At 46.9% G+C, this 27555-nt stretch overlaps 1 protein-coding gene across 3 annotated transcripts in view; it reads right to left on the reverse strand.

Annotated features, from left to right (window-relative positions):
* Window positions 1-27555, reverse strand: part of RFTN1 (raftlin, lipid raft linker 1) — a 187348-nt gene that overhangs the window by 70196 nt on the left and 89597 nt on the right. For all 3 annotated transcript variants that reach the window (XM_037143962.2, XM_037143964.2, XM_037143963.2), the window contains exon 4: window positions 18042-18150. In XM_037143962.2, the coding sequence (XP_036999857.2) occupies window positions 18042-18150 (109 nt within the window). The remainder of the gene's footprint in view (window positions 1-18041; window positions 18151-27555) is intronic.

Here is a 27555-nt window from a genome sequence, read left to right on the forward strand (position 1 = left end):
GAAAGCAACACTGTTAAAATAAAGTTATTTGCAGCCCCTGGGTTTTCAGTCCATCTCCTAGCAAAGCAGGTCAATCTTCCCCTCAGGAAAAAAAATATGCAGCAACAATTTGTTAGCATTAGTATTTCTTATTAAGATAAAAATAACACCTCACAACGGGGCATTCTGCTGGGCCTTCTTCCATGAAGGTACTCCCTAAGACTCTACATTTCCTTTAAAAAAGGAAGAGAGGGGAGGGGAAGGGAGGGGAGGGGAGGGGAGGGGAGGGGAGGGGGGGGGAGGGGAGGGGAGGGGGAGGGGGGGGAGGGACCCCAGAAGAATCCGGAATCCTAGACCTGCTGAGGTTGACAACCCCAATTTTATACTTTGCTAATTCCAGTGACCCTGGAATTACAAGCTCAGAGCAAAGAACCCCAAGGGTTTATTAAGACTCCTGGTGAATGTTCTGGAAAGCCAGTTTTAGAGTCTTCATGGAACTCCAGTCTCAGCACTACAGTTTAAATGACTGAAGCGAAAGAATACAAGTTTGAAGAACTTTAACCAGGAACAGATGTTTCCCTTCACACCGCACTGCTTTAACATCCAGTATTCGTGACTTTTTTCCCCCACCATCCCCTGATTTACATAGGCTTCCAAAACGATAATGAAAGGCACTTGAACAAAATGTTGAGATGGTGCAGTTGGACCAATGCTATTCTGGTTTTAACCCTCGGTTAAAAAACCCTTTTCTATTCTCATAACTCCAGACCAAGCAAAATATAATGTGGTCCTAATGGCATTTGAACCCCCTGTGGTAAACGGAGCAGTTCAAATCAGTACTTGGGATGGTTTTCATTACAATGTGCAGAGAATGACTGTTTTCTGGTTCTTTTACAAATACTCTGGAGAACCCCAGGATGGTTTTTCTGGAAGATGAAAATGATTTGAAGAGAGTTTCAGATCTCATGAAGATATGTGATCTCTCTGAGTAACAAAGAGGGTTCCTGTTGTTGTTGTTTGTTGTTGTCGTGAGTGGCGGTGGGGTCTTTGCATTTACAACTGTTGGGAATTCACCTAAAGACTCCGTTCAATGCCCAATAAGCCTTGTATACAATACTCAACTTCTCTTTCCACTTCTTGCCTGTTTTTGTTTTTTATGTATTCCACACTAGCCCCGCCTGTTTCAAAGTCCCCTCCTAGCAGAAAGACCTGTGAATGAACATAGCATGTTCTGAATTCACATATGAGGCAGAATTGTATTTTCCAAAGATGGTCATAGCTATATTTTTCACCTACCCATCTGCTAGAAGCTTGTCACTGCGTCACCAAGAGTGGAACCTACGTCTCTATTTGAACCAGTGCCAGCCTCCACCAATGAGTAAGGATAAAAGGATGCTATGTGACTTTTGAGGCCTGGTCATAAAAATCCTGTGAACTTCCGCCTTGTTCTCTTGAGATGCTTACTCTTAGAACCCAGCCATCATGTTAGGAAGAAGCCCAAGCGGTCCATGGAGAGGCCCACGAGTGAGTGTGTCATCTTGAAAGTGGGTCCCCCAGCCACTGACAAGCCACCCCAGCTGCCACCATGTGCAGCAGAGATCAGCTGCCTCTGCAGGTCCTTCCCAAATTCAAATCTGTGAGCAGAATAAATGAATGTTGTTGTAAACTACAATGTTCTGGGGGGGTTTGTTACACAGCAACAGTGATCCTTTTAAAATACAGTAACTCTCACTAATTCATACCTATGGGAAGATACCAGACAGCGGTGATTCCTTAAAGTAAAACTCACCACCTTTTATAAAGGGTTCAGTTAGCAGCACTCTCAAATATGCACAAATGCAAATGAGGACAACACAAGTACTTTCAAGGAGTGGGCCTTTAGGGACACGCTTTAATAAAGAGGTAAGAGCACATTGTAATTAGCCTCTGGGTTGTGATGATGCATCCAAAGCTGCTGGAGGAGGCAAGTACCCCAAGGTGAGGCCTGCCCTCCAGGGTGCCCTACATTATTCATTGGCTGAGAGATCCTGTAGGCAAACCAGCGTAGGTTCAGTCCTTGTTTGTGCCGAGTTACAAGTGTGCAGCCCATGAATTAATGATGATGTTTTACTATTCAAGAGCGACACAGAAGGATGCCCACATTCCCTGGCACCATCAGAGTCAGGGAGGGTCACAGGGATCCTGGGTTTGAGGCTCAGGGAAAAACCCCACTGGTGTTATTCTTTAGGTGCCACAAAGAGAATCTTCCATCGCCCTCTGGGGAGTGTCTCAGAAGTCAGAGCAGCACCTGCCTCTCTCTTTCAAAATGGGAAGTCATCGAAGTAACGTTTCCACACCCGGTGGATAATGAAGAGTTCCATGAAGAACTAACTTTATTTCTACCAGGAATAGACTTATGCATGTTCTTTAAAAGTTTTTCTATCTTTGCAAGTATCCTTCTTCTGACTTCTACTCCCTTACCCTCTGCATCTCAACCTCCTTCTCTCTGAAGGAGTTTCTTTATAAAAGCTTCCCGGACTGCCGTCTGCTTCGTCATTGCCCCACCGCTGCTGCCAGTCCCACCCCCACCTAAAGAGCACGTGGTACAGGTACACAGTGCAATATTCAACCACTGCAAAGGAGGAAATCCTGCCATCTGCCACAACGTGGATGGACCTGGAGGGCATTAGCAAAAGGAAAACAAGTCCGACAGAGAAAGACAAGTACTGTATCACTTATATGTGGGATCTAAAAACGTCAAACTTGCAGAAAGAGAGAATAGATGGTGGTTCCCAGGGACTAGGAATCAGAGGAAATGGGGAGGTGTCGGCCAAGGGGCACAAATTTCTAGTTACAGGATGTTCTGGGGTGTGATGTTCGCCGTGGTGACTATAGTTAACAGCAACGTGTTCTGTATTATATAATGGAAATTTGCTAAGAGAGTACATGCTAATATTCTCACTACAAAAATGGTAACTACAGATATGTTAACCAATCTTAATGTAGTAATCATTTCACAGTGAATGGGTTTATCAAATCCTCATGTTGTACATTTTAAACTCACACAGTGTAACATCCCCCCACCACAAACAATAACATCCTGCTACCCTCCTCCCCGATACCTTTCGACACCTGGGCATGCTGCTGCTGCAGGGGTAACAGAATGAAGACATAGATTAGGAAGTCACTAGTTATAGGAGAAGCTCTGGTTTAATCTATTTTCTCTTATTGCTTAGGCTGGTAGATTTCAGCACCACTTACATAATGGTGATCTATCTTATTTTTCAGTCTTTTAAACACTTCAGCAGTGAGAAGACATCCAACAAATGAATCATTTTAAGTTTAGATTTTCCTCACCACAGATTTTTTCCCCACTGGAGCATCAGAAAGCAGCATTTGCTTCTAACCTTTAAAAAAGCTTGTAAAAAAATAACAGCCCTTATCGTGAACCCCAATTACAATGATTACTTAAGAGGAAAGACAAAAGTGGTTCTCAATCAACAAACATTGATTTACCAAATAAAGAGCACAGGGGATGTGGAGATGTGCCCAGAAGAATTCATAAAATGAAGACATATGGCAGTAAAATTCAGCATGTCACAATCATAAAATTAGTAAAATAAGCCTTTGGATAATGAGGAAGAAATCATTGAAAAGCCAGGGTTGACCACAAAAACAGAGAGTATCAGAGATTATTAATGTGCAAAAGCCTCATTTTACAGGGAAGAAAACCAACAATTCCAGCAGGGTTTCATGCCCTGCCTGAATGATTACCAAGTCCTGTGTTATTAATGAAGTAGCAGGTTTCTTTTACTGGGATCAGGAGAAAATTCTGGAATTGGGCTTCAGAAGTTCCAGATTTCTCCCTGAGGGGGCAAGTCAGTGTCACTGACTGAGTACTTCGTGTCCAAGAGCTCCCTGCCCACCCCCATGCCCCCCCCACCAGCCTCAGCACTGCTGACTGCCCCTGATGGGATCAGCTCTGTGAGTGCTCCCCAAGGCAGGAAGGGGGAAGCCTTAACTGGGCTGTAATCCTGTCACCGGGCTCTCCATACCCTCAGAAAAGACCGCAGATCATTTCGAGGAGAAAAGGTGAAACCTTCCAGTTTGCGGGGAAGATCAGCCAGTAGCCTAACTGCCTGCCAGGCTAAACTCCACTTCTCCGACGAGACACCCCACCCTCTCCCAGCCGCCAGGTTAATCCAAATTCCCACACTCATTATCCGTGCTGGATGCCAGGCAAGCTCTGCAGACGGGAAGGAGGTCTCACTGAGCGGGGACGTTCGGCTCCTCGGAACAGCACAGATGGGCAGGTTCGACCTGCACTGTAAACCCGCGCGCCCGCCAGCTGCCACATATGTTCCCCGACAGTGCCTAACGAGCACCCAGGCATGTTCCATCTCCTAAACACACACACACAGAGGTATACATATGTGTGTACATACATACATACACACATGGTGCATGCCTGCCACTTGAGAACATTTCCTGGTGATACCAGCAAATCCTGCATTTGTCATTGGGTCTGCTGGGAAGCGTGAAGTAGAAAGGGGCGCACATCACCCTCACAAGTCACGTCCGGGAAGGGTTTACTCAACAAGGTTCAAGCACCCTGAAAAACCTCTGAAAGGGCTTCTGCAGGCGAGTTACGGGGGAAGAAGAGGTGCGAGTGGCCGTCCACCTTATCTTCATGGCTTCACCTCTGGAAGCATCTGTTCCCACGCGATCGTGACCCCTTTTGAGCCCCAGAACCCCGCAGGCTGCCACTCCTGCACTCCATAAGTATTCACTGAGCATCTACTGTGTGATCTACACTCTTCTCAGCATGGAAAAAACAGACAGGAAATAATACACATGATAACTAAGTAAAAATAGTAAAGTTCCTTAGCAGATGGAAAAAGCTACAGATAATAGAGAAACAGAGAAAAGGGAATTACTAGGGTGGGAAGTGGCAAGGGTTAAGGTGTTTTTTAAAAAAAATATGGGTGGGCAATGTGGGCAGGTGTGCTGAGAAGGTAAATTGGACCAAGGATTTGAAGGGGGTGAAGGAGTTAGCCAAGCAGATACCTGGGGGAAGAAGACCCATCAAAACGACCCCGCCTGCCGAGAGCCCATAGGCAAGAACCTCAACGTGCTGCCCTGGTTCAGGGTCAGCTGGGTGGGGAATGCACAGTCCGCAGTCACCACACGCTAAGCTCCTGGACACAACCCGGCTGTCTCCTGGGCTTTTACACCCAAGTGTTACTGCTCTGAAGACAGGGCATCACTTTGTATACATTTACAGACTTTCACTAAGTCTCTCACAATGCAAGGACTCTGTCACTTTGTAGTGAAGGGCAAAATACTCCCGGAGGAAAACACACTAATCAAAGGCAGTGTGGGGTGTTTACTGAAGGCACTGATGGACTTGATTTTCAAAAAGGAGGAAATGCATTTCACAAAAACTCAAAGTAATTCCTGTAGCATGAAACAAAATTTTGGGTGCTGCAATGAGCAATCTACTTTTTTTAAATTTTATTTTTCAGTTATACTTGACATTCAATATTATTGTGTATTAGTTTCAGGTATATACAGCATGGTTGTTAGACAATCATATGCTTGCTAAAGTTTCTCCTGGGTCATTCTAGTACTTCTTTAAGACTACTTTTACAAAGTAATGTGGGAATTCTCTAGGCAAATGAAAATAAACAAGCTACAGGGACACAAATGAATCTCACAGAAAGTCCTGAGCAAAAGAAGCCACTTATAAGAAACCCCACTTACATAAAGTTCAAAACCGGGTGAAGCCAACCTTTGCTGTTAGAAATTAGACAGTGGCTGCCTTTGGGGTGGCGGGAGGAAGGGATGGTCAAGGCCCCAGGGGGGGCTTTGAGCCCTTCTTCCATTTTTTGCCCTGGGTGCTGGTTACCCGGGGCGTTCATTTCGTGCTGACTCACTGAGCTGTACCCGTGCAATGCACGCAGTCTCCTGTTACTTATGTTACCCTCAACAGCACGAGATTTTTCTGTTTCTAAGAGCAGTGCAGCAGTAGTGGTTGCATTAGGGAGATTTCTCTCATTCACAAAGGAGCTGTATAACACCAGTCCTAATGGCAAACGAATGAGCACTTATGACTAACGACAGAGTTTTTAGCAATGGCGTCATTCATTAATTTTAAAAGCACCAAATTCCGATCAATTTGCAGGAAAGTAAATATGATGAACTTGAGACCTTTGTCACAATGCCCCCCAAAAGTCACTCTGGTGATGCTAGAGACAGTGCAGGCAAAGATGCCTGAAGAGTGTAAGAATAAAATGGCTTCATGGAATGAAAACACGGGGAACAAGAGCATTATTTCCAAATATATACATTTTTTAGATAATGTAAACTACGCATGTATTACTAAATTAAGAGTTTTTAAACAGAAATTTAGTTATTTCAAGTATATTCTTAAAAAGTTACATAGTAACGTTTTGGCCCCAAATGGTTGTTGGGAGCTTTCTGTGGGGAAAATGTGCTTTGGTTATCCAATATTAGCTATACACTGCTTCCTGTTTCCTGTGGCAGACAAGACTCATACTCACAAATATATATATATATGTATTTTTTAATCCTCACCCAAGGATATGTTTATTGATTTGAGAGAAAGAGAGAGAGATACATGCACACATCGATGGGAGACAGGAACACTGACTGGCCGCCTCCAGCACATGCCCCCCCCCCCCCCCCGGGGGGCCAGGGCAAATCACAAGTGTTTCGTATCAACTTGGAAAGCGTGGGAAACTGAAACTGTTTAAATGAATCCTACAGACCATGCTGCCCACGACCGTAGCCACATGCAGTGACTGAGCATACGATGCGGCTACAGCGACTGAGGAGCGGAATTTTTTAATATTACCGAATTTTAATTAATATAAAATCCTATGTAAATTAAAAAACTGAAGAAGTATAAAATATTTGTTTTTAAAAATAACTTCATTTTATAGCATATGTCACCTTAATCATTGAAAATTTAGCATCTGAATTAAGATGTGGTAAGTGTAAATTATATACCAGATTTCAAAGATTTAACTTATTAAAAAAGTACAGGATTTCATTACATGTTGAAAAGTAATATTTTGGACATATCGGGTTAATTTAAGTACATTACTGTATTTAAATTAATTTCACCTCTGTTTTTACTTTTGTAACATGGCTGCTAAAAATTTAAAATTACAGAGGTTGGTTCAGATTATGTTTCTATTAGACAGTGCTGTTAAGAAATACAATGTCACTTTTGATCAGAGACTGTAGAGGAGATAAAAGAATGGAAAAAAATCAAAGCTGGGAAACCAGTGTATTTGAAGATCTGATTAATAACTGTGTCAGAAGACGCTGGGGGAGGGGCGCCCGGGAAGCCGTCCTTTTCGGAGAGGAGGGCCTGCCTGCTAAGCCGAGACCGACCCAGACAGCGGCGCAAGCGCAAACGCAATCCGTGGTGCTACGGCCGTCCACAAATCCAGCGACCTCATTTTTGCTGACTGTGGTAGAGGACTGGGATGTCTGTTATTAAAGAGGCCAGAAGAAATGACAAAGGCACCGAGCACATGTCTTTCTGGGGTGACAAAAGGGAGGAGGGAGTTTTAAATTGCCCTGCTCCAAATCTCCCCTCCATTAGATTTGGGCGAGGATTAGAAAACACAGTTTCTGGGCGGAAAGATTTGTTTTAACGGAACCAAGAAAATACAAGAAAGGTACTTGATTCCTGTGAGCCTATGGAAACTCTGTCTTCCATATTTTACCGTGTATAACGCGTACCCATGTTTTGTGACCTTTATATATGGGATCAGTATACCCATCATTATACCCGTGGTATGTAGTCATTATATCGACATATAATGCACGGCCTTATTTTCCCCACAAAAATTAGAGCAAAAAAAGTGCATCTTATGCACAGCAAAATATGGTAGCTGGAGATAGCCAGTACCAGGAACCTACTGTGAAAAGAGAGGAACCCGGTGCTGACTACACACCCCTGGCCTGTGACTGTTCATGGTCAGTGGGTTCCTCACTGACTTGGTACACTTTCCAAAGGATGCTTCATGGTATAAATGGGGGTTTGGGGATGCTTCATGGTATAAATGGGGGTTTGGGGAGGAGGAGAAGCAAGGGGAAAGCGCTTCAATTACATCTGAGAAATGCTGAGTGAGTTAAAGTAAGCAGATTTCGTCCAGCAGACCTTTTCAGAGCTTTGCCTTTTTTAAGAAGCATCATGACCCCCAGGAGGCTTACGACGCCCATGCTTCCCAAACACACTGGGCTACACAACCTCTTCTTCCGAGGAGCACAGCAGGGAGGACATGCATGGAACGGCCCTGGCCTGGAAGGAGGGCACTCTTGCTCTTCATCCCTGCAGCTTCACCCTCAGCCAGAAAGGTCCAGCACTGTCTGCCGTCGGACTCGGCTCCGAGGCACCTGGTGTTTTCCCACCTCGTCCATGGCCAGACTCCTTCTGGGACCTATTTCCACGACCGTGGGAGCAAGGTACCTCCAGGTGCCCCAGGCCACAGTTGTGCCCTGGAGAAGCAGACACTTGTCCCTGGGCTGCAGGAGGCGGGGGCGGGCCGACAGCCAACCCCAACACCCGGCCTCAGGCACAGTTACTAAACCTGGGCACCATCGAGGACCTCCTCCCAAGAAGGAGGTGATAGAGGAGACAGTAGCGTTCCCAATGTGCCAAGCACCACCCAGGAGCAGGGAGAGGTATCCTGAGAGAGAGAGAGAGAGAGAGAGAGAGAGGGAGAGAGAGGGAGGGAGGGAGAGAGAGAGAGAAAGAGAGAGCGCTGTGCCCAGGTCTCAGTCCTCCCCAGAATAAAGCATTCACGGACACAGGTCTGCCACCTCCCGCCTGTTTACTTTCTCTTTCTCTTCCGGGCTTTTGCCTGTTCTACCGGCCACTAGAAGAGTTTCTGATTTCTTGGATTTGGGCAATTTCTCTGTGGAAACCAGAGAGGAATGCAGGCAGGACAGCCACTGGCTGCCCATGGAGCCAATGACAGGCCGCTCTGTTCTGTGTACGTCTAAAGGTCATTTTTAGGAATCCCAAGTTCGGTCTTTTTCTGATTTAACTACAGGTTCTTTTATGATTATTACTTCATGTGATATGTGCTCTGAATGCTAAAAGTTACATAAAATTGCAATACTTTACATGGGCAAGTTCTTATCCCTTAATCAGAGATTAAAATTTAGTCAATTAAAAAATTACACGATAAAGGGCAATGAAGATAATTCAGTGAGCCTATGGGGGGAAAATCTTAAATTTGAAAGTGAAAACATAAAAAGAACAACTCAGAACCATCCTACGAATAACGCAGAAACCCACGAGTTCTGTGGGGTAAAGGGCCGCAGTTTGTTATTGCAACCCAAAGACATTCTGGGTCAGGTCTCTCAAAAATATGTACTTAAGAAGGGGGAGGCCACCAAAATAGCTTCCACAGAGGTTGCCAAAGACCTCACGCTCACGGCCACACCACCAATGGGCCTATTCCTGATTTTTAGCCACCGACGGGGCTGACAGCCCCTCCCGGGCTGAAACACTTCCCTCAGCCTCCCTCCACCCTCTGCGTTTCCCTCGGACCTCCCTACACAGTTTCTTTCTGCCTCTTTTCTCTGCAACAGTAAGTGCTAGAATTTCCCAGCGCTCAGTCCAAGGTCCTCTTCCTTCTCACCCTTTGTTCCTTCCTCAGCAATTTTGTCCATGACCATGGCTTCTATGACCATTTGCCAGCTGGTCTCTGCCCCAAGCTCCTGGGACACAGAAACAAAGGCTTGTTCCTCAGGCTTCCTCGTCTCGGCAGAAGCCCCCATTCATCCAGCTGCACAAGGTAAACCAACCTGGTTCCCTCCCTCCCCACACGCCGCCGTCCAGTCCATGAATAGCCCTGGTGATCTGCCTGGCTCCAGTTCATACATCTATCCACCACCTGCCTCTCCACCAGGACACTACCACCTGAGCTTAACTGTCTACAAACAACTTTTGCATCTTGGATTCCTGCAGGGGGGCAGGAGAAGGGCATGCAAGAATTGGTCTCATGTTGGGACAGTAATCAAGACAAGCATATGACCACCTCCCTCTCCTCAGGCTCTGATTCACCCCAGTGAACCTCCCTGGACAGACCAGGAAGATCGCAGGCCAGCGAAAATAGCAGAGGGCAGAGGATCAAGGGAGGCTGGGGTGAGAGAGAAACTTTGTAAGAAAACAGAGACCTCCAGACAGCAGCTCCCCCAGTTTGCCCTCCCGCTGGGAACTCCAAGCCTATAAACAACCTCCCATCCTTCCTCCCCCAGCCTCAGGGGAAAAGGCGACCAGTTCCACCCGCCCAGTTCAGGCCAGTCCTGTGGGCTCACCCTGTTAATCACTTCTAACTTTTATTAACTTCCCCTTCTCTACTGGTTCCTTTCAGCTTTTGAAGGGGCTCAGATCCCCTCGTCAAAACAAACAAAACTTCCTTTCGCCTGTACTCTTGTCTTAACCACTATCATACCCTCTCTCTCCTTCTCAACTTGTGTACCGTTAAGCCCACGCAGGGAGGCCTCCGCCTCTTCCACCCCACGCAAACTGCTCTTGCAAGATGTATCAGTGGCCAAACCACTGGGCCACCCGCCCAGTGGGCTCCAGCTTGACCTCTTTTTTGCTTTGATACTGTTTTCATCTCTTCCCCCATGTAACATTCCCGCTCTGCTCTCTCCTTGCTCTCCTGCATTGTGTAAAGTTCTTTCTTGTTCTCCTGCTCCGGTTGCTCCGGCCAGAGCACTCTCCTCTCCCCGATTTGCAAGCACGGTGAGGTCACATCACGAGCTCGTTCTGTCCTGCAGCTCGGTCGGCTCACCAGTGGCTCCTCCGATTGTGGTCCTCGGCTCACTGTGGGTCCACAGACGTTCTGTTACCAGTCCAGGACCAGACAGGTACAAAAAATTAAGCATTTGGGTACTTTCCTAGCTACTCAACATGGCTGCATGTTTTTATTGTATTTTACAAAAGTATTAGTCCTTTATGGACTGGAAAACCAAACAAGTAAACAAATAAAACCTGGCACCACAGATAATGTGAGATCTTAAAGGTTTTTTTAAAAAAATGATCTGTTTACATTGAGAAACCAAGAGACATCACAATAAAAAAACCAAGAGACTTCACAATAAGAAGGAAGCCAACTAGTGAACCAAACAATAGAAATTCTCGTGATAGTGGGTCCATATTCCTACCAGGTAACAATGCACTGACGGTTAGGCAGGGGCTGCCACCCCGGAGGAGGTCACGTGCCGCCCAGGTGGCCGCCCGAGCTGCTCCCTCACCACTGTCACCCGCCTGCTGCCCCTGTGGGCCTCTGAATCTGTCCCTCAGACAATCATATCTCCACTCTTAGCCTGCTCCTGAGCTCCAGCCCAACAACCACAACTGCCTTCTGGAATGTTCCCTGAGTCCCTCACCAAGCTCATTACTGCTCTGCTCCAAACAGCTCCTCGCACAGTGTTCCCCATCCTCACAAAGGGCCACACCTTGCACATCAGTCACCTGGGTGTCATCTCAGGCTTCTCTCTCCCCTTCTATGACACACGCTCTTAATGATTCCCCCTCTGCACTTCTCTCTTAATGGGTCCACTCACAAATGTTTATTAGGTTCTGGAGACACAACAGGGACCAGGACACCGCATCCCCTAACAGTGCCTCGCTCCTCACCCTGGCCTCTCCTCCGCCCGGCCCCCGGCCCACGCTCTTCCACACTGAGGGCACCCTCCCTGCTGGAAGCACACAACACTGTGCCTCCTCCCACCCAGACGTGCTTTAAAAAAATATCGTGATTCCCTTGGCTTGGAAGGAGATGAGGGGTGGAGCAAGAAGGAAGCCTTTTAAATATAATTTTCCTTTCACTCTGAATTTGCACTAATGAAATTCGATTCTCTGCACTGCACTTGTAGTAACAAGCCTCGGAATACTCCACAATCAATGAAATAACTGATAAGTTATTTACATACCACAGGCAAAGTTTCATAATCCTGGGGTTTGGGGATCTTTTGTTTCATTAAAGGGAGCCAATGAAGTTTTTTCTAAATCCTCACTTGAGGATATGCTTTTTATTGATGGGAGGGGGAGAGAGAGAGAGAGAGACACCAATGTATGAGAGAAACATAGATCAGTTGCTTCCTGTATGGAAACCGACCAGGAATTGAACCTGCAACTTTCTGGTGCACAGGAGGACACTCCAATCAACTGAGCCACCTGGCCAGGGCAAGCCAATGAGATTTGAAAAATTTGTCAGGTTCCTTTCTTTAGAGGTCATGGTATAAGTAAAATCACTTGGTTCTCTAACTGACCATGCATCTAGTTTAAACAAGGTTGCCGAGTTTCTGACCATACAGCGGGACACCCCCCAGAGGACACCATAGTGGTCCCCTTGTCTTCTTTTCCAAAGGCTCTGTGGTCCCGGGTGAGATAAAATAAACCTGTTTCTAAGTAGATCATGCAGGTCAGTGACACCTGCCATCATAACGGAGAGTGACTCTAAGGGACAGAGCCCAGAGCTGAGGGCAAAGGCCCCCACCTGGCCTGGACAATGGCAGGGAGTGTGACCTCCCGTAAGCAGTGAGGCCTAGAGCCCCAGCCTCCACTGAGGGGAGGTGCTTCAAACCTTTCTCAAAAGAGACCTTACAGGCAAGAAGGGGCTGGAAAGAGGTATTCCAAGTCATGAAATCCAAAGACCTACAACCAGGATTGCTCTATCCAGCAAAACTTTCATTTAGAATGGAAGGGCAGATAAAGTGCTTCTCAGATAAGGTCAAATTTCAAGGAGTTCATCATCATCAAGACCTTACTATATGAAATGTTAAAGGGACTTATCTAAGAAAAAGAAGTTAAAAAAACATGAACATTGAAAGGACAGCAAACTCACAGTTATTAACAACCACGCCTAAAACAAAAGCAAACTAAAAGGACAGCTAGATCAGGAGTGGAAACATAGAAATGAAGATCTCAAGGAGGGTTAGCAACAGGGCAGTGGGAGGAGGAGAAGGGGGGAGAAGGTACAGAGAATAAGTAGCATAGAAGGTGGGGAGAAAATAGACAGGGGGGTAATGGTGAGGACGGGGGGGTAGGGTGGAGGGGAATGAAGAGGGGGAATAGAACAACTGTAATGGCATAATCAATAAAAAAATTAAATTAAATTTAAAAAAAAACCTGTCCCCACACACTGGACCCTGTGGCTCCCATTGGTCTCCCATGCCCGACCCAGCCTTCTGGCTGGGACACCCCACTCTCAGTCCTTGAGGGCTGTGAAAAAGAGACTGCATGGCCCCTTGGTCACAAATGTGGCCTCTGGGTCAGGCAGGCTGGACTCAAATCCCAGGTGTGTCATTCCCAGGTGTAGCTCAGGGCAAACTGCATAGCTTCCCTGTGCCTCGGTCTGTTCCCTTGTAAGATGGAAATAAGTCTTCGGAGGAGTGAAATGAGGGTCAAGAGTATAGTAGGTGTGGAGTCCTTTAGGACAGGGTCTGCCTGGCTCACAGGGGGAGTCCCTCTGTGGTGTAAAATCCCATCTAAAATTCAAATAAATTTACAGAAATATACACAGGGGCCAGCAGTATATAATGTAGCCAGAGAGATCAATCTTTATTGATTCATTTATTTATCCTTTGGCTTTTCCGTACTGCTGCCCCAGGGAAATTCCTGCCGCTGGGGTCCATGGCTCCAAGCCACTTCCTGCCTGATTCACCTAAGCTGGCTGGCGGAGGGCTCCTGTTTCATGGAATCGATAGAACCCAGCCCAGAACTGTCTTCCTCCTCCTTTCGTCCATCTCACACTCCCACCAAGCGGGACTGGACCCTTTCTCAGCCTTGAACCTTCACCTCATGCTCCTGTCCACACCAGGAGCAGCACTGTCCACCTCGCCCCCTCCATTTCCAGAGGAGCCTATCCCTCACTTTTTCAGGGTCCTCATCCTGCACCACATCTCTCCAAAACCTTCCCCCAGCCACCCGGCCACAGAACCCTCCAGCTCCGCCCAAGTCCAGTTACCGCCCACGGGTGCCTCCGCTGTGGAAGGACCAGCCCAGGCTCCGCCATTTATCTGCCCCAGCCTCTGAGCAAAGCCCTTGTCTCCTCCCAGCTTAGCTTCCACCTGTGCAGAAGGGCGATACCACTGCCAGGACGGCCTTTTGAATGGAATTTACTGTGAAGCACAAACCAGAAAATGTGTGCAATGACTGAAAACTTTAAAGCGCTTTCCAAACACATAAGCGCTTTCCCAAGATGCTCCAAAGACTGTAAAGCAATTTGAAAATAAACCTGTACACTCTTTATTCCATATCCCTGTCTCCTTTACAATCCACTGGGAACTCTGAAGAATAGGAAACTCCGGGGGGGCCCACAAACCCACCAGCCATGCAAGCCAGGCTCCAGAAGTACCTGGCGGCTGCACCTTTGTCACAAAGGAGCAGAGATGACACTGTGGCGCTCCCACAGCCTCCTCTGTCCCTAGAGCATTCGGTTCCAGGACTTGGAAAACACCGTCTCTCCAAGTCTGCCCATAAATCTGAATTTCAAATGTTCTGTGGTCCACAATAAATAATTTACATAAGGGGCTGGTTGGAAGGAGCACAGCAGGATCCAAGAGGGGAGAACAGAATGCAGTAGCCCAGATTTAATTCGAGCGGCCAAGTGCACAGAGAAATCCTTAGTCCACAGTGAAAAGGAAACAGCATCTTTTTACATCTCCCTTCACCGCCCCTGAGAGCCGTGATGGAGAGAGGCTGTAAATTACGGCATCTCCAGCTAATTTCACATGACGCAGATACAAACGACTTTATTTTTCCTAATTGTGGAAAATAATGAAATCGCCTTACCCGCCTTCTGTCCATGTTCTCTATCCAAAGGTTCTAATTTAAAACATTTGGTGGAAAAATAATACTGGGGCATTGTTCTTAAGGAAAAAAAATTCTAATCGCTTGGAGTTTAATTCTAATATGCAGAGAACATAAGCTTATCCTGTGTGATGGTACAATGACAAAATGAGTTAATTACCAACTCATCGTAAGACAGATGTACTTGTCATAGAAACAGGAGCCATTATTTCACACAAAATAATGACCCAGATAAAAAGTAATGACTGCAAGCTGTAGCCGCCAGTGACACAGCTTCATCTTGGCCTAAGTGAATGGCAATTAACAAGTGCCACCACCGTATATATGCGTGGGGCCAACCCATTCATCAAGTATTCACTGAAAAAACACAAAGGGTGTTTAGTGTATGTCTTTCCAGGAAGCTCCCGTGGTCGTCTACCTGTGTGATGACAGAAAAATTTACAACCTGTACAATTCTGCCATCAGCTGGAACAGCTGTCGCCCACACAGAGGAGCATTCGGCTTCCCCTCTGCTCCTTGCACGCTGAGGTGGTGTTTTCTCCAGAAATCCTGTCCAACGACAGAAAAGAGGAGCAGAGGAGAGGGGGCCCATTTGTCTCTCTTCTCCCGGTTGTCATGGACACTGGCTTAGAAAACTGAAGCCGCAGCTGGCACTGACAGTCCACAGATGCTGGAGACTTTCAGGTCCAGCCCTCGGCCGTGGGAGTGCAGGGGCGAATGGTGGGACGACCTCAGCACACCTGGGTTGTAAGGTGGGAGACTATACTTCCTCTCTGCCGACCCTGATCATGAACCACCATTCTGTGGAGAGGAATAGAGGCAAGACTCCAGCATACACATCTGGAGACAAGCTCCGGGTCAGAAATCTCAGGACTCCTCCAGCGGGCAAGTTGTCTAGTCTGTCTGGATCCAGTAGTTTATACTGGAAAACTAGATATACAGTAGGTGCAGGATGACACGGTGGGCTTTAAAGTGTATAGTTTTTGGCCCTCATCAGGTAGCTCAGTTGGTTAGAGCATCATCCCAATAAATTAAGGTTGCAGGTTCGATCCCTGGTCAGGGTACAGACAAGAATCAACCAATGAATGCGTAAATAAGTGGAACAACAAGTTGATGTTTCTGTCTCTCTCTCTCTCTCTCTCTCTCTCTCTCTCTCTCTCCACCTTCCTCTCTCCAAAATCAATTTAAAATGTTTAAAGCATATCCTTTTAAAAACATTAATAACAAACAATCAGCAGGTGTCAATGACTCATCTAACTAATTACGGAATGAACCATCAGATACTGATGTGCACACACACTTATTGTGGGGGGAAAAGAATGGTGGGATAAGAGTAAAAGTCCTAAACAGAAACTGGCTTGCCCTTCAGGGCATATAAACCATACCTCTGAGGTTCTGTCCTTCTCTGTTGCAGAGATGTCCGTCAGAGACACACTTCAGACACTAGGGACCCACAGCATCTGAGTGCTGCTAATCAGGACACTGTCTCCTTAAGACCTGATATGGGCAACATGTGATGGACCAGCCACGCGACAGTCAGGTTTGGTAAAGACTAAAGCAGTAAATCACATGTTTTTAAAAGAACACATTTGATAGATAGTAGGGCCAGAGTCTCATCCCCTCCTCTTACCCACTTACCCTCAAATAGTCCAAGCATCGCAGTCTTGATTGCAAAACCATTTCCCACATGATTTTCCCCCCAATCCTGCGATCACGGCATAAATCCCACCTCTCAAACACCCCTGCCCAAGTTTATGAGAACACTTTATCTGCAGCAATCAAAAGAGGACGGTCCTATTTAAACAGACATCTATACGACTTGCACAAACACTCGTGTTCTCAGGCTTATGCACGTGCGAACAAAAATTTCTTTCCTCTCATTTTCTAGGTAATAATCTCAATTTAAGAGTAGAAAGAGTCTCCACCGTCCTAGTAAAACTACCGGAAATTTTGACCTAAGACATCATCTGATTCCTGGTCCTCAGCCTTGGCCTCCACCGGGCGTGACCGAGTGGTTATTCCCAGGGCCTTGTAAAGCCCGAACACTCAATAAATGTCAAAGGGAGGGAAGCAGGAAGAGAACAACAACAAAAAGAATCATTGGGTGTTTAAAGGGACAATCTAATTATTTCACTCTGCTGCGAAATTCCTCTCAAAAGCCTCCCGCTGCTTTACAGCCAGTCCTGGCCCCTTCTCCCACCCCTAACACACACGCTCCCTGACTTCCCCAAAGGCCCTCTCGTCTGCTGACTCCTTTCACCGCCTCCTGCCTCAGGGCCTCACACACCTGCCTCCTCTGTCTGGTGGGCTCCCCCACCTGCCCAGCCCAGCCCACCACCAGGGGACCCTCCTCACCCCCAGGTCCTCATCACACCCTTTCACAGTTCACCTGCGTTTGGGAGGGCGGCGGGGCAGCGACCACGCCTACTTTGTTCTCTGTATCCCAGCACCTAGGCCAATTTCTGGCTCAAAGTTAGAAATAACCAACACAGTTATCAGTGAATTCACTAGTCGACCGACCGGGTCTCAAACAAATCGTAATCACCTCTGCAGGGTTGGCCACTGACAGTTCTTGAGGAAGACTGGGTGTGGGAGAACAAGGTAAGCAGGGAGCAATCAAATGAGCCCCATTCGGGCAAGGACAGTCCTTCTGCAGTAAATGCCATCATCAAGCGCACCCCGCCACTGGGCGGAAACCTCACATGGCATGAAGAGGAGTTTGAACCGGACCCGTTTCTGGGCAGAGGAGGAATCCCCTGCAACTAGGGGATTCCCTGATTCAACTGCATGCCAGCGGCCACAGGACTCTGGTGGCTGCCACGTAAGAAAGGAAGGAGACTGGTGGCAATGGAGACCCCCAGGATGAGTGGAAGGTGGAATGTGGGGGGGTGTTTCACCACCTTGAAGATTTGAGAGCAGGCACAGCAGAGGGGCTGCAGGCCTGGCAGGTGTTAACGTCACTCCAGCCTTGAAAGGCAGGGTCCAGGGTCCTGCCAGCCGGGGAGGAAGGGGCAGCCACGTTGGCTCACAGTCAGCTTCAGCCTGAGCAACGTGTGGGAGGGAGGTGCGTCCTGGTGGGGTCAGCCCGGGTCAGAGAGGTCTGGCCCCAGCCCAGCCCACAGAGTCTACGGCTGACCTGCCCAAAGCCAGCCCCTGGTCTGTTCTCTCAGGGGAGAGAACCTCTGCTACTGCACCCGCCTGCAGGGCTCACCTTCTTAATGAACTCCGGGATGATTTTTTGGTCTGTCAGGTGAAGTAAGGAGGAACAGCAATCTAACTCCAAGATGTAGCCTTCATTGTGGAGATCAGTTTTCTGGGATCTGAAGAGAGAGGAAAAACACATACACAAAGATCACCGTCTTCACAATACAAAAAAAAAAGGGTAGGTGTTTGCTAAAACCCTCCATTATTTCCTGAAAGTAAATGCCAGCTGTAAGCATGGCTGAAAAATGATTTATGGTAAACAACTCAAATAATATAGAGAGACCACATCCCCGTAAGACCCCCCAGACAAGCCATCAAATGAAAGACATCGTGTTGGAACGAAGGGGTTAGGATGCAGCTAACACATTCAACAACACACACACAGTCCCCAGTAATGTATCTTTAATACATTAGCACTGTCTCTTTCGTTATATCTCTAATTTTTTCCCACTTTTCCTGAAGAGAATATGTTCATATATTCATCACTTAGGAAATTTAAAAATATTTAAGACTTTTAAAGCATTCAATCCCTATAGAGGGCAATCTGGCAAAATCTATCAAAATGAAAGATGCATTAAGAAAAGACTGCAAGGCCACTAGAGTAGAAATTCTGGGAAAAGAGCGATGGCTGAGGCTCTGGCTGGTGTGGTTCCACTGGCTGGAACCACTGTCCTGTAGACTGAAAGGTTGCGGGTTTGACCCCTGGTCAGGGTGCGTAGGAGAAGGCAAACAATTGATGTTTCTCTCTTTCCCTACCTCTCTCCTTTCCACTTTCTCTAAAAGCAATGAAAATAAAATGTCCTCGGGTGAGGATTAAAAAAGCACTGGATGGCTGAGACAAACCCCTGAAGCCTCCGGTCAGTGCAGAGGTGTCCAGCGCGCCCCTGTTGCTGTGCCCCCGGGCGGGGGACGGTTCTCCCTGCCTTTCCCACCATGTGGATGGGAAACACGGTGGATGTACACATGGTTCAATGCTGTGCACATTCAGAACCGGAGGCAAGTGGTCCAGCTATCCGCCATCCCTTTCAGGAGCACCTGAGTGACACTAACTTGGGTCGAGGAATTCCTGGAAGCCACATGGCCGGTGATCCCTTGGCTCAGGCAGGTGTAAGGCAACAGGAAGTGGGGCTGTAGTGAAGGGTCGACAGAACACACCACACACCCTCTCTTCATGGGGAGTGGGACTTAAGAGACCCAGGCCCTGGGCTCTGTCCACGACTCATACCACGTGCACAGCCACTCACCACTGGCTGAGGGGCTGAGAAGCCCACTTACCAGGAGCTCCACCAGGCCAGCCCTGTGAGACCAGCTGTGGCCAGAAAATTCTTCAGAAGTGAGCACCTTTACACCGAACTCCTGAGATACACACATCCCACTGAAAAGTTTCACATGTATATTTACTATAATATTTTAAAATGAATTTCTAAGCTTCCTGTATATTATTCAAAGCAATTCATGCTACTATTAACCATTTGGGTATGATTTACATGAAACTCAAATGTGAAAATATTAAAGGGGATTTGGTTTTTCCCAGGTACGCAACTGTGATTGGGTGAGCAAACATCAATGGCATATTTTGATTTTATCATTCCCTCTAACATATCCTTTCAGGAGTAGAGACTGAGGCACATACTTCTGAAATATAGAAGAATAAACTGATTCCAAACTGCTCGAACTGGGATAAACTAATTCCAAAAGAAAAAGCCCATTCTGTGCCCCGCTGTTCTCGCCTTGAAAACTTCATCAAAGACTAGATTCACGTTCTCATTTTACCCCTGTTTTTTTATCCCACCCCCTCCAAACAAAAGACAGACTAAGAGGAACTAAGGCAGAAGATTCTAGACTTTTGAAAGAGAAGACGTGGCCATGACATACCATCACGTGTTTTGTGTGTGGTCCCAAATAACACAGGCGTGGAAGGCGGGGAGTTCTAGGACGTGAAATCCAGCTGCTCTGTCACGTGGAGACTCACATCAGACTGCACGACGTTATTTATAAACACCCACTGGGATTTTAAATGACTGGGTTGAAAAATAGCGATCATTTTAAACACGTCAAGACGGGATTTACTTGGTGAAACACCCATACAATGAATGGAGGGAAGAGTCTGTCTTTGAGCAACTCACACCCAGGCTCGTGAGAGATCACCTTTAGTACAGGATCTAATAATGACCTTCTTTGCTCCTAGAACGAGAATTCTACAGGAAGGAAGACAGCCCCGGGTCACTCTGTCACATAACTATCTCAGTTACAACTGAACTGAAAGAGGTACAAAAGAGCAGCAAATCAGCATTGTTATAAGATTTCTAGATGAAACATGAAAAATTGCATCTCAGTCTCCTGGAAAAGCAAATCCAATGCATATTAAAAGAATAGATGAGCAACGAATAAGTCTCCTGTTGCCTTTAGGAATTACCTCCACTATTTGAAACGAAAGGATAGTAACCCCAAAGAATGTGTGTGGGGAGAGAAGGTGGCAAAGACTCCTAAGTCCTCTGAGAAGAGCTGCCGGCTGCCCAAGCCTTTGAACTCAGCACCCTGTGAGGGTGCTGGGCAAGCGCTGGTGGGGGGCACAGTCACACAGAAACCCTCCCCCTGCCACAGACCCTGGGAAAAACATCAAATGCAGGCAAAGGGTTGCCTGCAGGGCTGCTACAAGGAGTTCCTGGGCTCCTCAGCACTGCAGAGGTGGGGGCAGTAGTACACGGTTTAGTGTGGTGAACACGCCCTCAAGGGACCCCCAGTGACCTTCACCTCCTACAGTTCAAGCCTTGGTACAATTCTTCCCACAGAGAGGGGGCAAGTCCCGCGACTTGCTTCCAATCAACGGAACACAGCGAAGGGGATGGGATGTCACTCCCATGGTTACATTCTGCTGTAAGCCCGGAGCTCCAGTCTCCCCTTGCTGGCCTTCGAGAAGCTGACATATTGTGAGAGGGTATGTGGCAAGGGACTGTGCGAGCCTCTGGACAACAGTCAGCAAGAAACAGGAGTCTGGCCCTGGCTGGTGTGGCTCAGTGGACTGAGCACAGGCCTGCAAACCAACGGGTTTCGGGTTCAATGCCCAGTCAGGGCACATGCCTGGGTTGTGGGCCGGGTCCCAGGTGGGGGGTGCACAAGAGGCAACCACACACTGATGTTTCTCTCCCTCTCGTTCTCCCTCCCTTCACCTCTCTCTAAAAATAAATAAATAAAATCTATTAAAAAAAGAAAAGAAACAGGAGTCTCAGTCCTACGACTGCAAGGAAATGAATTCTGCCAGCCACCCGAGGGCGCGGAAGCGGATCTTTCCCCAGTCCAGCCCCTGAGTGAGACCCCAGGCCAAGCCCACACCTGGAATGCAGCCTGAGGGACCTGACGCAGGGCGCCCAGAGATGGGACAGCAACCATGGACGGCAAATGTGTGCTGTTCTGAGCCACTGGGTTCGTGGAAATTTGCTACACAGCCCAGAAAATGAATCACAGCTGCCGAGGAGGAAAACGGGGCAGCTTCGTGCTCAGAACAGGCCTCCCCCCGGGCAGCGCGGTGCAGGCCCAAGACCACAGGACCCGGCCGGACACGTGAGAGCGGCCCTGAGGACAAGGATCCACCTCAGAACAGTGCGGCTCCTGGAAGAATAAAATCATCTTCACACTGCCGGGTCGTTTCTTAGGAAGAGCCAAGGGACACCCTATCTAACAGGAGTTCTGACTCATCTCCTATCTTGGGGCCCTCACTGGTACACGCTTGGGAGAGTCGCGCGGGGTTGCCTTCCAGCCATTCCAAAGGGATGTTCGGAAAGGAGGAGGGAGTAAAAGGCCATCACGGAGCAGACACGCATGTCTTGGAAGCCGAGGATAAGTAAGACAAAACGAATTCAAATCTTGGAGCAGTAGCTTTCAGCTGGCGTGCCACGGCCCACTGGGGTGTCGCGGGGACTTTTAAAGCATGCAGTACCTGACTATTTAGTTAGGGGCACTGACCTCTTTCCCCTTCAACTGTCAAATTAAAAAAATGACAACAGCCAACACAACAATAGCCATCCAGTGTGAACCGACCAAAATTATACCTGGTTTTTTTGGTCAGCTCAGCAAAAGATACATTTTTTTTTGGTGTGCTGCAGAACTTTATTTATCTTATTTTTTATTGCATGTTTTTCATGACCACCTACCCCTTTGTTAATCTCTCCCCCCTTACATTTTAGTAATTAGTTTATGTGTGGCATGAGATGGGAAAGGTTGAGCACTGATGGCTTAGAGAGCAGCAACACGCGCTAACCAAGCCCCAAACACAGTGGTCCTGCCTGCTCAGGACACTGGAGAGGCAGCGAGGACCCCAGAGCCCATCACACTTTAAAAAGCCATCGTGACATGGCAGTTACTGCAGTGTGGTGCTCGTTTTGCATCCGGGAACTAAAAGAGAAGATTAACAGAACAACTGATGAAATGCAAACAAAACCCACTATTTAGTTAATAGTGATGAACCCATGTCAGTTTCTTAGTTTTGACAAATGTACCATGGCAAAGTAAAATATTAATGATGGGGAAACTCAGTGAAGGGTATTTGGAAATTCTCTGTAATTCCGTTGTAACTTTTCTGTTGAATCTAAAATGATCCCCAAATAGAATTTATTTTTCAAAATGAAAGAAGAGCCATGATATACTGGGGGGGGGGGTTGTGCATTTGTTTGTTTTTATTTTTATTTATTTTTAGAGACAGAGAGAGAGAGGAAAGGGGGGAGAGAGAGAAACCTCGATTTGCTGTTCCACCATCCACGGACTCCTGCCTGTGCCCCAGCTGGGGTTGGAACCGGCCACCCCGGTGCCTCGGGACCATGCTCCAACCAACTGCGGTGCCCGGCCAGGGCTGTGTTTCTTTTGATTCTGCAGCACAGGTGGCAAACACAAGGCCCGAAGGCTGAATCCGGCCTCCACCTTGTTTTATCCGGCTCGGCACCTTGTTTCTACCTGGTGGCAGTGCAGAGCTCCTGGCCCCTAGTTAAGGACTAGTTACATTTATACAGTCCTGAAGTTACATTCGGCCCTTTGAAGGCAACCGTGAGGCTGATGTGGCCCCTGGAGAAAATGAGTGTGACCCGCCCCCCCCATTCTAGAGTATTTCTTCTCTGAGTCCGTGTTTCTAGTCTTAAAGTAACCTACAGCCCTGGGTGACTATAATTCTCCTATGCAACCCCTCAAAGCACATGAGGTCAAGGACTGAAATAACTGGGTCTGGGGGAGAAAAGAGTAACCTCCTTTGATGCACCCCAACGCCAGGCACTGGAGCAATCCAGCCGTCAATCCCTGTGTTCCTGAACCAGACAGGGCTTCCCACGGAGCAGCCACTCTCACCCTGGCTGCACCAACCTTGGGATCCCGCGGGGAGGTCTCACCAAGTCTGCTTTAATTGGTGTAAGGTATGTCTGGGGCAAAGGGTCTTTGGAAACTCCCCCGTGATTCCAATGTGCCATCGGAGTGAAGAACCACTGCCTCAGGCAGAGCGTGTTGTAACTGCCACTCTGATTTGCCTTGGGAGGTAACAGAACAAGTCAGGAAAAAGAGAAAACACGGGAAGAACGACTGGTCCAGACTGGTCTGCAGGCTCCTAAGCCCTCAGAGGAAGACAAACCTCCAAGAAAAGAAGCAGAGATAGAGGACATATAAGATGAGACTTTGCTATGCTGCTTTGGTCAGAAGAATAAAAAGATAGTTCCAATGTATTTTCACTTCTTTTTTTTTACAAAACATTTACTGTTTTAACCATTTCCGTGGGTGGAATTCCGGGTCATTGAGTAGATTCACAATGTCATGCAACCATCACCACTGTGCACTTCCAGGGCTTTTTCATCACCCTGAACAGCCCTCGCTTGTTTGACACCTTACGGAATGGGACGTGGGCCAAAACGTGAGCAAGTAGAAAATTTAAATAATTGCCTGTCAAACAAACACGTAAAAGCAAAGTGAGACACCGAGCCTTTGTGCACACACCTTTCCTAAGCGTAGGGAAGGAAGGTGAAGAGCCCACGTGCTGAAGTGCCCCAGATGGCAGCGCACCTGGCCACAGATGTCAGCACTGAGAGTGTAACAAAGACCACCTGCTCGGTGTCACACCGACCTGGTTACTCACACACGAACACCAACAATAATAAGAACTGGGCGCAAACCCAGAGCTGTACCAGAGATCCCCACTCATTATGACCCTCACTTATGCCAAGAGTCATGTGGTCCCTCCCCGGGAAGCTGGTCAAAGGGTCAACAGAGGGAGGCAAACCTAAAGGCCCACAAACAATGAGTGGAAGAAGATATTTTTTGACCAGAACACAACATCTAAACACTTTGTTCTCAGTAAAAGACACAGGACTGACTGGTCTTCGTGCGCACCAAGGAATATTCGCTCTCCCAAGTCTCTTCACACACAGTCGATGGCAGGCGCTTGCTCACTCTCCCGTCTCCGAGAGCAGGGTGGCTGCAGAGAAACCTGCCTCCCCACGAGGAAAGTCACAGGGCAGGAGTGATGTGAACTGTCAAGTGCCAAGTCACGGTGACACTGGGGAGATGAGGGGAACAGTGCAAACCACAGCAAACTGGGCAGTTTATATCTCAGCCAGTACCAGAAATTCCAGGCCAGGGTTGCCAAATGTTCTTAATGTTTTTTAAAGGAAGTCATTAAATTATGTGGATTTTTAAGGACTTTATTTATTTTTAGACAGAGGGAAAAGGAGGGAGAAAGAGGGGGAAAGATACATCAATATGTGGTTGCCTCTTGCGTGTCCTCTACTGAGGACCTGATCCATAACCTAGGCACATGCCCTGACTGGGAATTGAACCAGTGACCCTTTGGTTCTCAGGCCCACACTCAATCCACTGAGCCACACCAGCCAGGGCTAAAGTCATTAAATTGTGTCTTCATGTCAGCCATCACTGTCAAATTTTGGCTCCCAACAATGTTATGCAGGCCAACATGTTTCAGACTTAATCTAACCTCTGAGCCCTCAGTCTCCGGCCTCCGGGTTACACACCCAAAACTACCGCAGCCGTCACAGAAGGCTGAATGTCAGGGCAGAGGGAAGAGTGAACAGACAGTATCTAATTGTGTCACAATCAGAATAGCTAACCTTTAAACCCGACCCAGAAATTTCATTCCCTGCAGTGACTCGGCAGATTCTTTCTCCTGGTGCTCTCCCACGATCCGACCAGACCAGGGCCAGGACATTCCCACAGCCCCGGTCTGCGGCCACAGTGGCTGGGTCATAGCCACTTAGTAAGCCAAGAACACGTCTGCAGGCAAAGACCGTAATGCTTATGAGCACTTTAAAACTTAAAACTATCGCAGGCAAAAGGGCTGAACCTCACATTATTCTGACAAAAGCCAAGTTGTACACCCATTTTGGTCTCATGGTAGATGTGAGATCAGGCTACTAAAAAACAAACGCCTGTGGAAAAACTATTAGAAACTCTACTTTTAAATAATAAACATTGGGTAGAAACATCATAACACTACTTTTAAATAATAAACATGTAACAGATATCACTTCAACTCACACAGCCCTTAGATAGCTTCAAAACCATGAGTTTAAACATCTTCTCTTTCCCAGGATGCTAAGCATAGTTTGAACTTGAGTTATTAACAGAAAAGAGAGAGAATGTGCAGATATCAATAAGACTATTTTTGTTTCATTTAGGAATAATCAGGGAAAAATAGTAACAAACACAAATTTACATAAATAGGCTCTTCTCCAACTAAAAAAATATTGCTAAATTACAGAAACAAATTCTCTATCTCTGGGAAACAGGAAGAAATTTAAGATATTCCCCAAGGCAACCCTAGGCTCAAGTATAATGATCAGAATGGCTTTCTTTTTTATTTAAGGGGGGTGGGGTGGCAGGGAGGGAGAATTATCTACAGATCTGAAAAAGGTCTACTGCTAAAAGAAAAAGAAGACTTTTTCTGGTTTCGTTAGCTTATGTAAAACCAGTAACAACAAAAGTATCTATTTATTCATCTATTCATCACCTTGATCACTGAGCACATACAAAGCATTGAGTTAGATTCTGCTCTTTAGAAACTTATAGTCTAAGGAAAGATAATTGTCATATAAATGAAAGTGCTAGGAGAGTTCAGTTATTTCCATGGTCAGGGACCAGAGAAATTAAAAAAAAAAAAAAAGGAGCCTATAAGCTGAGTTTCAGAGGCTGTCTGGAAATTAGTGATGGGACAATGGGTTAGAGGACACTGCAGGCACCAAGAACAAAAATTAGTCAGGATCTAGACATAGCATGAGTTAGATGCTGGAAATAATAAGCAGGTCAGTTTGGTGAAAGACCCGTGAAGGTGCGGGTTGCTTATTATACAGTTCAGCTGCATCAGTCAACATCGGCCTAGTGACTGTGTGGGTGAATCCCTTGTTAGGGTGAATCTGAGATTGGGGCTGTGCAGTAGCTAGAGCAGAAAGGTAAGAAATGGGGTTGGAAAGAAAGGATGGGTGGGTGTTGCTACGGGGTGGGACTGGACTTCATTTTGAGGTAAAGGAGAGTCATGATAATCTGAGGTAAAAGAAGAGACTGAAACAGAGATTTCAGTAAGATTAAAGCGGCATGATGTGTATGATGTAGGAAGAAGAAAATATTTTAGGAGAGCAGAAACGAGAGCTAAGATCTCTGTAAAGGGAGAGGATGAATGAGAGTCCGATTCTAGGTATTTCTTGTCTCTGCAGTTGGTGGTGGTTGGGATGTGGAGGGAGGAAGGTGAACAGCTGCCTCACAAAGATGCTCTCAGAACACCGAGGAGATTTCAGGGAATTTTTATAACCTCCTCTTTGCAAAATGAACCAAAAAAAAAAAAATCTACCAAATCTATCCAAAAACTGAGGCTGCTGAAGTCAAAAGTTACACCTAATAATGAAGCTTAGGAAATACTTAAAGAAAATATAACCAAGAAAACAAATCTTAGTAAAACTTTAAATAAAGCCCCTAACTATAGAATATAGAAAGCATCAGGGGAGTTCTGAAGTAGGAAGTAGGAGAAGAATGAACCCATTGTGGGATTCACTGCCTTTTCTTCTAATTTTCCCTTCCTCATTTGCCAACAGACATTCATGAGGTCTGTTGATAAGGGTTTGGTATTAACTGGGCACATTCTGGAAAGTATGGGGAAAGATGTGCAAATGATACCCTAACCGCACACTCTCTTAGGGAGCAGAGCACTGCCAAGTGGGTGCAAGTCACCATGGCACATAACTGCATAGTACCGACCGCTCTTTATTCTAGAGAAATCTTGCCACATCCTGTCTCCCTGTTTACAGTTAAGACCGGCTCCCTGGGGGACAAAACTTCACTGCACAGCACAGTGAGTGAATCATGAACCTTAAAAGGCAAGAGGGAAACAAACCAGCTTTACCCCAGTGTCCCCGTACAATGTACCTGGGGAAGGACTTCAACCCTCACCACCCTGAACTCCCGAAGAGAGAACTACAAGGAATGGGACTTGGGGCAAGATCTTGCTTTCTCTGGAATCCTCTAAGGCCCCTCATTTACTTTGAAAG

Source organism: Artibeus jamaicensis, unplaced genomic scaffold, assembly GCF_021234435.1.
Source record: "Artibeus jamaicensis isolate MK-2021 breed Jamaican fruit bat unplaced genomic scaffold, CSHL_Jam_final contig_519, whole genome shotgun sequence".
Taxonomy (NCBI): domain Eukaryota; kingdom Metazoa; phylum Chordata; class Mammalia; order Chiroptera; family Phyllostomidae; genus Artibeus; species Artibeus jamaicensis.